General features: G+C 35.2%; 1 protein-coding gene across 9 annotated transcripts in view; it reads left to right on the top strand.

Annotated features, from left to right (window-relative positions):
* Positions 1-14520, top strand: part of LOC131038497 (uncharacterized) — a 413595-nt gene that overhangs the window by 324978 nt on the left and 74097 nt on the right. For 8 of the 9 annotated variants that reach the window (XM_057970943.2, XM_057970938.2, XM_057970935.2 and 5 more), the window contains exons 15-17: positions 4354-4420; positions 4540-4576; positions 5726-5795. In XM_057970943.2, coding sequence (XP_057826926.2) covers positions 4354-4420; positions 4540-4576; positions 5726-5795 — 174 coding nt within the window. The remainder of the gene's footprint in view (positions 1-4353; positions 4421-4539; positions 4577-5725; positions 5796-14520) is intronic. The other variant, XM_057970942.2, reaches the window with a different exon arrangement.

The raw sequence follows: 14520 nt of genomic DNA, 5'->3' as shown, positions 1-14520 counted from the left end.
AAGTTAATAAGTTCAAATCACGGCATCAAGCCAATTGGGCCGAAAATGATAAAAAGGAAACACTTTAACTTAAAGCAAAGCCTCTCAAAATTGCCAAAAGGTTCGAATTTGCAAGGCTTAAGAGTCAAAAATCTCACATTTTAATCATTTCACCCGATTTTCATCAAAGGCGATATAGCTTAAGTGAGGGGAGAAGTCATTTCAAAATCGCACAATCACCCTCTATAGCCTGAATTTCTTGCAAAGGGGGGGTATTTTAAATTGAAAACTCTTAAAACGTGAAAAGGGACCCGAAATTGTTAGCGCGTGCTGAAAAGTGAAGAACATTTAAAGCTTGCGCATCTTAAATCTTGGCGTTAAAACCCTAATTTCGCAGGGGGGAAATTTTAAATGCGAATATTTTTCGTCTTTGCCAAGACAAATCCCGACGTCATTTAAAAATTTAATATTTGTTAAATTAATATATTTAATTTTTCAAAATGATTAATCCGGAATGGAAATTGATTGTTTGTAGATCAACGACGTCAAGGAGCCTTGATCGCAACCAACGTCGGAGGAGGAAATGCAAGACCGCACCATAGATTGCAAGACGAAGCACGGAGAAGCGCACCATCACGGACCACAAAGTTGAAGTCCATCAACGAGATTGAAGACAAAGAACACATAGAATATTCAAAATATGTATTCTCAAAAGGATACGTCGATGTATTTAATTCCAAAAGTTCAGTTTTTAAAGAACTGAAATTGTTTATTGTTAAAAAACTACCTGTGGGTTCCGGTCAAGATATTTTGAAACAATGGAACATAGGTCAGTTGTGGATAGTTATGTCTAACTGCGAAATTGACTAAATTAAAGCCAAATAGTGGTAGGTAGTTGGATAGTGATTGGGTGGATAACTAAGAATTGAGTTGGCATGGGTTAAAGTTGCCAGCTTCTGGAGGGCAGACCAGGGCCCTTGGATGCAGTCCATCCTAGCCACCAATTCAAATTGTAAAATCTATAAAAGGTAGAGGCCTTTCTTTTGTAAAGGGTTAGATTATTGTTAGATTTTTAGACAGTTAGATTTTTAGATTTCAGTTAGAATAGGTTAGACTTTTGTAGAAGGTTAAATTTTAGTAGTAGCATAGAAATGCTGCAAAAAAATGTTGTAAGGGCAGTCAAAATCCATATATAAACATTGAAGAATGGTGTTTGTTATCTTGGTTTTCTTCTATTTGCATGGTTTTCTTCTACAGTTTAGATAGATCTTCTTGGTGTGCAGGTATTTGATGGATTCAGGCTCATACCATTGAGGATATGTTGATTGTGTATCCTTGTGTATGGTTAGCCTGAGCCTTTAAATCGTGTTGAGTTCAATTGCAGGTGTCTGTCTGAGCTACACCAGAATTGGGTGCTTAGCCATGCATTTGCAGTCTGAAAATATTCCAAGTCCCCTTGAAGATTGCACCGTTCCTGCGAGGTTGTGAGCCATTCTGGCCAAGCAGGGATTGGCTATGTTGAATCCATCTACCCGCATACCAGTCTTGTTAATTTTTAGGTCTCCTTAACCCTTCTCTTTTGCTTTTATTTCCTAGTTTGAGAATCGGATACTAACCAGCTTGTTGCAAAACGTAAGGCTCCTTGTGCTCCCAGCAAAACACATTGACCGTTGAGTTATCCTACAGTCAAGAACTGACATTTGGAACCTTGAGGTTGTCCCCTTTGATCGATTAAAAATAGCATTAGGGCTTCCTTATACAAGAGAGGATAGGATACTTGGCGAGTACATTCTATTCTGCGTTGGCCAGATAGAGTCGTAGCAATGCGATTTGAGACACGTCAACACACTCTTATTTAAAAATTTGGAGGTTCTTGCATGTTTTTTGAAGGCCCAGAAAGCTTCATCGAAAGCCACCATGTACCACTTGCAAGTGCTATATCAAAAGCCTTAGAAATCAAAGGTTTATAAATTCAAATTCTTGTCATGGATGATTGCCATTGAGGACCGAATCTCCAACAGTAAATGTCCTTGGCTTGACTACATGCATTGCTTGGCCATCCATTGTTTGTAGAAATGATAGTGTTAAGGATCACGCAATCTCTATTTTTCCATTCTGTCCAATTCAGTAGTATGGGCAACTTGGTACTATTTATCAAAGATGAAAAACTCTTACTTGGCAATAACTCTTTTGGCCCAAAAAATTTTAAAACTCGAGACTTGGCAAAAAAAGGGGAAAAAATTGGCAAAAACTCAGCAATTTATCAAACATTTGAAAATATATGATTCTTTAAATATTCTTGAAAAACACATATACACTGAATTTGTAGAACATTTTACTGTTTTCCATCATATATAAATCAAAGTTTGAGTTAAATACATATCATATACTAAAAAATAAGTGCAACCTCTAGATGAATTTGAGTTCAATACATACTATAGAGGATTTGCATTCCTTTAATCTCCTTTCTGTAGAATTAAAGTTCTCTACTTCACATTTTCCATAAAATAAGTACTTTGTTCAATAGTTGGCATTGGCATGTGCATACAAAGCCTTTCAAATTTTCAGCTCATTTCATACACATTGATGAACTTTGTCAACCTTCACGACATACCTTCAGCATCAAGAACATGGTTCAAGAAGCATGAGACTTCCACACAAAACTATCATATCATGCAAAAACACCATGCTGAAGTTTTCCTCACGCATACACCCAAAGGATTCACATTCTTCCCATAGAGATGCCACATCCCTTGAAGGCACCTATTTTTAACTTGTTGTGGATAGGTATACAGTTATACTAATTGATTCGGAAATGGCGAGGTGCAAGGTTATGTAATCAATTGCATGATAGTAATCAGTAAAAGAATACTCGACAAATCATTACTGCAGATTCATTTGAGTTTTTCTCCCAATTTTTGGGGATTTTTTTCAATAAATCGCCCCAATTTTTTCAAAAAAATCGCCCAATATTTTTTGCAGATTAAATCCTTGCCATAAATGACTTGTGAAAAATCAGGAGTTAAACGATTTTTTGCAGCTTTTTTCATCTATGCTATTTATGATAAGGCTGTGAAGTAAAATCTCCAAGGAAAAATGTGGAGCTTGATAAGACAACTTCTCTACTTTAAATCAAAGAGAATGAGTCTGCTCTCTTGGCTATCTTTATGCTGATACAATACAGCTATAATGCTAGATGATCATCTGATTTGATGTTTTAGTTGATCCTTGTGAGGTTCTTGTTGGAGTTCTTGTTCGATGAATTAGTTTTTCCAATTTATGGATTGGTGTGTACACTTTAGCTGTCTTGAATGGAGATATGAATGAGAGGATTTAAATAATATGGAGAATTTGGAATAATAAAAAGGATTCTGTGAATTAGTCATGAGCATTCTTGTTAGATTCACTAAAATATGTACTCTAGAATGGACCCTAATCTTTTCATTTCAGTACTATAACCTATTCATTAGATCCCTTGGGATTTTTTCATTAAGATCAGGATTTTTGGCACTCTAAATTGGCCCCAATTTCTATAGGGTTGCATTTCCTATCAAAGAGAGTCCTTTCTAATATACAAATCATTGTTTGAATCAGAAGGAAAATATTTTCTCTCCTAAATGTTATTAATTAGCTTTTAGGTTTCACTTTCTTCTTTCTTCTTTTGCTTGTGCTTGGTTGTATTCAGTGAGCACACATCCTCATCATTGTACAAATACTAATTCCATTATGATAAATAATGTAAATTATTATTTTTGACAGCAATATCATCACTCTCTTTGTTGTTTTTGTGTTCATTTCCTATTTTCTGTTGTAAGTTCTGATAGGAGTTTGTGTCTATGTTGAGGGGATGGGGCAGGAATGTGCACGTGTATTGATGTGTGCATATGGGGTTGTCCATGCATATGTGCAGAACAATATGTTATGAAGAGTTGATTACAAGTATAGATTGAAGAACTGTCACCGGATAAATGGTAGCAGTTGCAAAATGAAACATGTGAAATGGATATCTGTTTTGTAGTTATTCTTCAATTGGGTCAACAATTCCACTTGTTAACAATTGAAATTATGTGTTAATCTTTTTTAGAGGTCATATTTTTCAGTCAAAGTGTATTTTCAAGAGTTTAAGATATATGGTGTATGATTACTGAACAATTTGAACATTTGGTTACTTTCGTTTTGCATTTGTCCTTATAAATCTTTGTTATTGTTAAAGTGGCAACTTTGTAGTTTTTTTTACTTAATGCAGGAGCATCAAGGATGTCAATGTTTTTGCTTAATACTTAATAAATCTCTCCATAAGGTGTAGTGATGTAGATTTACTTACTTTATATTTCACAACTCGTTAAACCACTTATTATTACTAGTGTTGAACAGATAATGGAAGGTGTTTCGTTTGCTATGCTTTCAGCTCAATGTGCAATGCTAGAGGAGCCATTAGCAGGTATAGATTTGGCAACTAGTTGATTTTTGGTTTGCCACAATTTAAATTATTTACTTTCTCACTGTTCTTTTGTCTAATATTGTTTTCTATGTATACTTATTCATTTCTTTTTATTGTAGATAGTAGACCCCTTCGGTTGGTTGGTGGTGGAGCAAGGTAGTTTTTCAAACTTATAGATGTGTTTCAGGATTTATATTTATTGTCTTATTTTTAATTGTTTTTATAGCTTAATATAAAATTAAAATTTTCAAGATTTTTACATCCTATTGATAATGTATGGACAAAATTTTGAATTGTTACAATTTACTTTCATGGAGAAATTTTTTTGTGAATTTAGCTTGTGATAGTTTTTTTGGATTGTAATTGATTTGTTACCGTACTTGCATTTACATTTGAGTGGTGATATTTGCTATCCATAGCATTCTTCCCTTTAACCCCTTCAACCTTTGCTTCATGAAGCCTTTATTTGTTTGTATATGGGTATAGGTACATAGCCGTTTTTGCTTGGGCATGAGTAATGACTTGTACTTCATTTTTCTTGTCAACATCAATTAGGTTGATGCTAGTCTTTTTCTTCAGACATCCTATGTCGTCATGGTCTCCAAGTCCATACCATTTGCGCAATAATTGCACTTTGTCCTACTTGTTCTAACAGTTGTTATGCTGCAAACATACACACCCCATTGCAAATGGGGACCCCCACTTTTTCGAGTCCTAGCTTAGTGTCTTCTAGCTGAGTTGTCTTCTAGCTTGGCAATAATCATAGTGTTTAACTTTCATTTGTAAGAGAGGTTTGTCTTGTCGATCCGGGTTGGGTGTGATTGAGTGACCTTTGGAATGTCTCACAGGTTTAATGTCTTGTCTTGGTGTTCAATCAAGTCAGAAACTCAACTTTTGGGCCCAAAGTTCATGAATGTGTTAGGATGGAAAATTGAGTTCAAATTGCTAGAAGTTGTAAAATCTTGCAAATATTGTCGAAATTGTCAAAAGTTGTCAGGCAAGTGTTGTCAAAAAATTGTCAAAATGCAAAATGTTGTCAAAGTTGCAAAATCTTGTTGAAATTGTAAAAATGTTGTAAAAAAATTGTCGTCAAGTCAATTGTTTGGACTTTTGAATTTTTGAGTGATTATCGTGAAAGAGATGGAAATTTGACATGGACAAGGAAAATTTCTTGTCAAGGTCAGATTTTTTGACCTTGACCTTGATAGGAACGAAATAATGAGAAAATTTTATTGACGTCAATTCAATTTATAATATATTTTTTTGAACATGGAAACTGATTGTTTTTTGGAACTCCTATTGCAGTTCTCCAATATGGCCACAAATTATCGCAAGTGTTTTTGGACAAACTGTGGAGGTACTTGAAGAAGCCCAGGTGTGGAAAACAAAGGATAACTATATGATTTTTCACAAACTAAGTTAGAAACTACCAAGTGAATGAACTCTATTTGTTGATTTAATTGCATGGTCAAGAAAGGGTCAATTATGTAGAGTGAATGTACCTAACTATTGAAAATACTCTATTTGTTGATTTAATTGCATGGTCAAGAAAGGGTCAATTATGTAGAGTGAATGTACCTAACTATTGAAAATTTTTGCTCCAATCTTACATCCAAAATTGCCACATCATCAATGAGCATGTCATGTCCTCTCCTGGATCATTATATATATATATGGAGAGAAAGAGAGAGGCCCTAAATGAAGAAATTATTATTATTAATTAATATAACAATTACCAATGAATGATTATTTAAAATTCATTAATTATGAACATGATTTGAATATTATATACTATCAACATAATTTATATATTCAATAATAAATAATAGTACAATTAAAATACAAAAGAAGAAAATAATATTTACTGATTATTAATTTACAAATAATAATAAACCATAAAATAATTAAATAATATTTAGTGATTATTAATTTATAGATTATTAATTTACAATTAATAATAAACCATAAAATAATTAAATAATATTTACTGATTGTTAATTTACAAATTATTAACAAGCCATTATTAACTTACACCGATTAACGAATATTGGGAAGCGGTGACTTTTCAAGGAGTCGCCGCCATTCCCAAATCCATTCTAATGGACACGACTCCCCACTAAGGACGTGGAGGGGAGTAAAGGGAAGGCTCGGGGAAGATAGACCCCACAGGTGGAAAAACAAAAAAAGAAGAGGGAACGAACTATCTCAGCAGTCTTATTAAGTCACGGGCAGTCACATCCTTATTTTGGTGGTGTGCATAAGGATGCAATTAATATAATGTTCTTAGGTAGAATATAATAATATAAATAAAGATAATAATAACCATTCTTCCCGATGACTTAAGGGCAGGGAATAATTCCGTGAAGCACAAATCCAGGTATGTCTCTTCGGAACTAAGAGAGTAGAATATCTAATTCGCATAACAGATAATGAGATTTATATGCTGTTACAGTCATTAAGTTTCTAAAAGCAGTCTTAATACACTATATTTATATAGTCTCTATTTCTCTGGTAACTAGTATTAATCTGCTAATAAATCTTTAGAAAACCATAGCCTAAATATTCATAATGCAATAAATCACATTAGTTCACAGTATATAACTCTAATAGATTCGCCTTTTGTATCTTTGATATGGCAGCCATGAATTACACATATAACATTAATGAACATTAAGATTCTGAATAATAATATAATGAAATGACAATACTACGAGAATACCCTTAATACAAGCTGTAAAATAAGCAATGGTAACAAATAAATTAATGAATGTTGGAATAAATAATCAATGAATATTATTAATGAATATTAATAATGAATACTTTAATATATATATTAATGAATATTTTAATACGTATTAATGAATGTTAATAATGAATATTTTAATACGTATATTAATGAATATTAATAATGAATATTTTAATACATATGTTGATGAATATAAGTAATGAACCTTTTATTACATATGTTAATGAATGGTTCTTAGATGTTAATAAATACATCTCAATGAATAGTTAGGAATATACGTTAATAAATAAATATGAATTTTGGATAATGGATATTTTGCTGAATATATGTTAGAGAATACATGTTAAAATTAGGAATATGTAAATATGGATTATGGAATGGAAAATAGTAATAAATTGTAAAATGTAATATAAATGTGATTACATGATGGAGGCTATAGGGAGGAAACTCCCTTAGTCTAATGGAGGGATTATGATAATCCCTGGTAGGCAGTATATATATTGAATATCTATATGCATATATATGGCTTGGTTGACTAAGTTCATCCAAGAAGAGACGGATCTGGCCGGTCCCCTCTGAGGACTTGGATGATGAGATGCATCATCCAAGGCAAAGAATTGACATATGGTCTTCCTTGGATGGCTTGGGTGCAAGAAATTACACCCAAAACAGGAATCGAATTAACCGTCGATTTCCTGGATGGCTTGGGTGTAAGAAGTTACACCCAAGACAGGAATCAAATTAACCTTTGATTTCTTGGATGGCTTGGGTGTAAGAAATTACATCCAAGACAGGAATCGAATTCACCTTCGATTTCTTGGATGGCTTGGAACCAAGAGGGGTTCCAAGAAGGCAAGATGCACAGCCGCCTAAGAACATATCTCCGTATGGCATTCGTATCCTTTTTATTAGGTAAGAATTGTGATTAGTGTTAATTAAGTATTTTAAAGTTAAATTGCAAGTCAGATTAGTTATATGTATATATATATTTGTTGTATCCTAACAATCTGTTTTGCAGGACAGTAATCTCTAACTAGTAGGGACAGTACAGAGCCACGTCCTTTTCCCAATACAAAATGCTTTGTTCGCAGTGCAAGTTGACATAGATATTAACCAAAATAAACTCCAGTGAACATACAAGGGTTCACGTTCAGCAAACTTGCAAAACTCAGTCAATATAGCATTCGCCTAACTTATGAGAATGCATCTGCCTAGCTTAGACACTTTCTTCTTCCACGTCAAGCTCAATGTCATAATTATTATGCATAAAAGAAACGACAAACCTCAGCGCATGAACTTCTTTCACATTTTGATTCAAAGCATAGTCTTTGTAATACCTTCTTACTCCAAGTCTAAGATATTACAACTTTCAAATATTTTTTTCTTCTAATAGGTCCCCCTTTATTATGTCATTTTCTCGAGAATACAAGTCAACAAGTGTTGAAAAATTTTGAGCTTTAATGCTGCATGCGTTTTGGTAAAGTTGTTAGCATGTTGCTTGAGTTGAACAATATTGGAGCTAAATGTTTAGCTTTGAATCATATTGGAGTTGAAATCATGTTGTTTCACAAACAGCTCTACCTATGGCACAATATTTTGCTTCTATAGAAGAGAAAGAATAGTAGTTTTCTTTTTTCTCTCCCATGAAATCAAATTGAATCCCAAGAAGAAAACAACTATGTTATTGGGTTCTTCAAAAACTAGTCTTGTGCCCACTCCGAAATGCTTTGAGAGCATGAGCAGCAACAAGAGCACCTTGGGAGTATCCCAACCACCTTGGATTCTCACAAAGAACCTAAGGTGGCTTGGATGCTTCCAAGGCACTCCTATGGTGCTCTCAAGTGCTCCCAAAAGATCCAAGTACTCACTTGATCCTATTTATTGGTGTTTTGAGCAAAGACTGTTGTTTGACCAAAAATACGTTGTGTTGAAGCATTGACAATATTTGTGGTTGCAATCTTTTGTGTTGACTAGAATTCTTGCTGATTTGACTTGACAGTCTGTTGTTTTCACCAAAAATTTAAGGTAAATTGACTAATTTTACTTGAGATTGACTGTTGTATGTGTCCTTTGATATTCTTTAACAAACCTATGTAGCAATTGAGATACCTACAATCAGCTTTCAATAGGAAATGTCTCTGAAACAGATCTTATGGGCAGGAAATGCCATTCAATTGCCCCTTTTAAAGCTAGAAATCCCCCTTATTTGCTTAGAAAACAAAAAAAAGGGAGACAAAAAAGAAAAAGAAAGAATCCTCATTGGACAGATTGGATAAATCGTAATATTATAAGGGCAGGCTACAATCCATGAACAATCATTTTAGTTATGATCATGTAAAATGATCTCACAATGAAATGGGCTTATATTGCTCAAACTTTTGAGGCATCCAATCTTTAGTCCTTGTCAACTTGCACTAAGAAAAGAGGTTTATTTATTTTGGCTTGTGTGATGGGGTTATAAAACCCGATTCTATAGTATTTAATAATATGAGGAGTTTATAGAGAAGCTAATCCCTTCATCTAGATATATCAATATGCAATTTTGTTACATGAGTATTGTTTTGATAGATGTTTAAACATGTAGGATTGAAGTGGCCTTTGTCATAAATTCTCTCCCTCCCTCTAGTCTAACAGCATGTAAAACAAAATAAATGAGGTCGCTCAGCAAATTGAAACACCCAAGAAATTTGAAGATTTTTAAGGATTTAAAACTTGTTTCATGCACCCTTTAATAAATAAACCTTAAATACACAATAACCCCATCAAATAGAAGCTACTTTGATCACATAAGTATAAATGGAAATTTTAGCCAAACAAAATAACACATTTAGATATATAAATATTGTCAAATGTATACAAAACTCATGGAATATGAAATCCATGGCATCAAAATAAATATCAAAACTAAAAATATAAGTCTATGGCTCAAAATAGAGCTTGCATTACTCATCCCAACATCACAGCAAATCATGTGTTGGTGTCTAAGATAGGTCCTAGATGATGATGTAGTCATGATATTTTCTTGTGTCTCAATGACTAGTGTGTATATTCAAGTGAGTAATAAATTATTAATTTTTTCGTGAAGCCTTCAAGACTCCATGTTTTTTTGTCAAGCTCATTAACAAGGAGGAACAATTAAGTAAAAACTAGCTTACCAGGTTCGCCCCTAGACACCCCTAGTACTGGTCCGGTCTGGTCTGGGTCCCTGGTTCGGGTCCGGTCCGGCCTTGGTTCGACCAGGGTTTGAACTTCTCAGAGGGGGTTCAATCTGGCTTGAACCCAGGCGGACCAAGATCAAACCCGAGCAGCTGGGTGGCCCAAAAAGCAATATATTATGAAAAATTTAATTTTGTTTGGAATCCGCCAGGTAAAAAGTGAATTTAATACCCTAAAAGTGACTTCTAAAACATAATCTTGGCTCATTTCTCCTCATTTGTGTTGCAAACAAAATTTTTTTAACAGCAGGTTGAAGAAAGGGTGAACAAAGTTTGGCTTCCAAGATCAAATAGGAGTTAAAGACTGATTTTTGAAGCTTCAACAAGTGTTGCAACATCATTTCCTTACATTTGCAAGCTCCCATTGGCTACAAGAGGTAGGTTTTTTAACATTTTTTTCCAACTATTTTTGTTTCACAAATTGTCAAACATGAAACATTAATTGTTTTTCATTATTTTGTTTTTGTTTTCAAATATGTTTATGTTATTTCTTGCCATAGGAACTAGAATGGCATCTACCTCTTCCTCCATTGGCAATGAACAAACAATTACAAAACAAAGAAATGATCCAAATTCTTTCTAATGGAAGTATGTTGACATTATAAAACCACTTCCACGAGGTGGGGGATTCCATTGGATATGCCAAGGATGTGGTATTGAACGTAATAGTTCATATTATCAGGTTGTAGGCCATTTGTGTGGAATAAAAGGAAGAGGCATCAAAAAATGCCTTGGAAAGGATGGTAAACCTATACCAGATGAGACAGTGATGAAATATTTTAGGGAGCATAAGGAGGCAGAAGAGAGAGAAGCTCGTAGATTGAATCAAACCGCACCAAAGAAAACAAGGGGAATGCAAGCCCCATCTAATCTCGATGTTGTAGTAGAAGACCACCCCTTCTTTTCCACAAATGAACCTAAAATTGAACCACCCTTGACACACAAAAGAACAAAGGGGCCTTTAGAAACCGCATTTCAAAATGAGAGTAGAGACATTGCTGACCAAGATGTAGTAAGGTGCATTTATGCAAATGGGTTGGCTTTCAATGTTCGCTCCCCATATTGGAAGCAAATGATGAAAAATGTTAATGAAGCTCCAAGAGGGTATAAGGGCCCAGGTTATGAGAAGGTACGTGGAACATTATTGGAGAAAGAGGTGAAGAGGGTTGAAGATGCATTGAAACCAAAAATCAGAAAATCGCCTCCGACTCGCCAAACTCGGCGAGTTCGAGTACGAGACATGCCCCCCGAGTCTGTCAAGCTCAGACTCGGACTCGTCCGAGTCCAGAGGGCGAACTCGCCAAGTTGGCGAGTTTGGCATAAACTTGCCAAACTCGGCGAGTCCTGTGCTTGGGACTCGGCCGGCGGAAAGGCCAAAAAAATGCATTTTTTAAAGTTTTTTTAAAGGTGGGGTCAAGGGGCATCGCCCCTTGCAGGGTCAAGGGGGTGCAAGGGGCGCTACCCCCAAACCCCCGTTGAAAAATATGGGGGGAAACTGCGTCAATAGAAGTAGGGAAAATTTAACCTCCAAGTCTGACACTGATTGGATCGACCAGGTAGATATAGAGGCTGAGGCTATAGCCATGGCAGAGGAGGAGCAGAGAGCACGAGTAGAGACAGGAGATACTGATAGTGACACAGATGTTCCTGATGTTGGTGAGCATGGCATGGTGTCACGGGGAGCGACTATGGCTGCCGAATCATCCAGTACCTACCTTAAACGCCTTCGCAGGGGGCCAGGGTGAGAGGGTGCACGCTCCTCTGAGCCATAGGCTTGTAGTTGTATTTACCTTTGGTATTTGTGTGGAACATTTGATGATGATCATATGATGACATGGATTTTTTATTCCATGAGTTTTGTAATATTGTATACATTTGACAATATTTATATATTTATGTTTGTTATTTCCTTCAACTACAATTTGCGTTTATGCTAATGTGATTGATGTATACTTGTGTATGTAATCAAATGAGCCGAGTTTGATGATGTTATTGTGTCTTTAAGGTGTATTCAATAAAGGGTGCATGAAACAAGTTTGAAATCTTTAAAAATCTCTAAATTTCTTGAGTTTTTCACATTCCCGAGTCCAGCCGAGTCTGAGTCCGAGTCCGAGTCCCATTTCTTTGATTGAAACCCATAAGGGATTCATGGGCTGAGACAGGTGTAACAATTGTTTCAGATGGGTGGAAAGATGCTAAAAATCATCCCTTGATCAATGTCATAGCGGTGTCCCTTAAAGGGGCAATGTTTTTGAAAACTGTGGATTGTGAGGGCCAAGTAAAAGATGGCCAATTTATTGCAGAAATTCTCATCTCCGCCATTGAGTCAGTGGAACCCCGCAATGTTGTCCAAGTCATAACGGACAATGCAAAAAATTGTAGAGTTGCTGGTTTGTTGGTTGAGGAACACTATGATCGCATCTTTTGGACACCTTGTGCGGTCCATTCACTCAATCTTATGCTACAAAGGATTGGGACTAAAATAAAATGGATCAGAGATGTGTATGCATAGGCTGAGGTCATCCAGATATTCATCACGAACCACCACGTCTCAAGGGATTTTTAGATCCTTTTCAAATTTGGAGCTATTGAAGGTAAGTGAAATAGTAATTTAATTTTACATTTTTTGATTTTTTTAATTTTCAATGTTCATAATATCATTGTGTAAGCTATATTGTGTATTTTTCTTTAAAGTTTGGCTTTACTTTTTAATCATTTTGGCATTAATATGTGTTATAGGTTGTTGAGACCCGTTTTGCATCAAACACAATCGTCTTAAGACAACTTGTGAAAGTTAGAGTGGCACTATGCAATACGGTGATCAACACCAATTGGATTGTATGGAAGCAAAGTAGCAGTGAGAGGGCAGCAAAAATTAGGGAGATAATATTGAATGAGAAATGGTGGGATCTTGTTGCATATCTCCTAAGTATCATTGAGCCCATTATGAGCATGATTCACTATACCGACATGGATAGGCATTGCATTGGTGAGATTTATGATGGCATTGACTTAATGCTTGAAAAAATAAAGTTCACTATAAATGCAAAAGAGAATGACCCCGAGGAGAAGTTCTTCAAAGAAGTGGAAGCAATTATTGTAGAAAGGTGGAATAAGATGACCACTCCTTTGCATCTTCTTGCCTATGCCTTGACACCAAAGTGCTATAGCAATCAGTTTCTTGATAAACCAAGAAGGATTTCACCATGGAGAGATCTAAAAGTATCTGATGGGTACAAGGCAGCATTTCTTAGACTATATCCTGATGATGATTTGCAAGATATTGTTACAAATGAGTTCGTAGAATTCGCAAATGGGAATGGTCCAAGTGTTGACACTTCGTCATAGATCCAAGAAGGATGCTCATAGCTGGTGATACTTCCATGGTGCATGCTTCCAACACCTACAACCCGTTGCTGTAAAAGATATAGCACAAATAAGTTTAATTAATTAAAATTTATCACAAGTTTATTTATAGTTTACTTTGTCTTTGTTGGTGTAAATAATTATTCATCATGGATATTACTTAAGTTTACTTAGGATAATGCATTTCATAGTAGTTTGGGTATGAGACACTTGGGTGTTTGTGCCACATGGGGATAGTGTGTGTAGGAGAATTTCCACCTTTTATGGTGTAATTTTGTTACTACTTTATCATATCCACTTATTGTGGAGTGATAATTTCACCTTCGGTGGGTGATCCACCTCATGTGGAATATTTTATTGTTTCTCCTACCTACCACACCTGTTTCCTACCTACCCTTGTTTCTTATTGAGCCACATGTCATGTTTGTGTGCTCACATATCCATATAGCCTTGCCTATATATGCAAGCTCATATTCTTTGTATGGAACAACTATTGAACCATTTTTTTATCTATTGATGAGAATACAGTTTATTCTTGTCCTATATTTTGTCTCTCTAATTTGTACTTTTCATTGAGCTCTTGATCTTGGCAAAATCTCACAGTCTTCATAGGCTGCTAGTAATTTTTAATTTTAATTTTATTAATGTATAACTTTAATTGTTTACTTTGTCTTCATAGGTTGCTAGTTCATCTGCTTCAGAAAGAAATTGGAGCACTTACTCTTTCATCCACTCAGTAAAGCGCAATAGGCTGCTATCAAAAAGAGCAAAGA

This window comes from Cryptomeria japonica, chromosome 10 (assembly GCF_030272615.1).
Source record: "Cryptomeria japonica chromosome 10, Sugi_1.0, whole genome shotgun sequence".
Lineage (NCBI taxonomy): Eukaryota > Viridiplantae > Streptophyta > Pinopsida > Cupressales > Cupressaceae > Cryptomeria > Cryptomeria japonica.
Note: the sequence above shows the minus strand (reverse complement) of the source record. Positions and strands in the feature narration are given on the sequence as shown.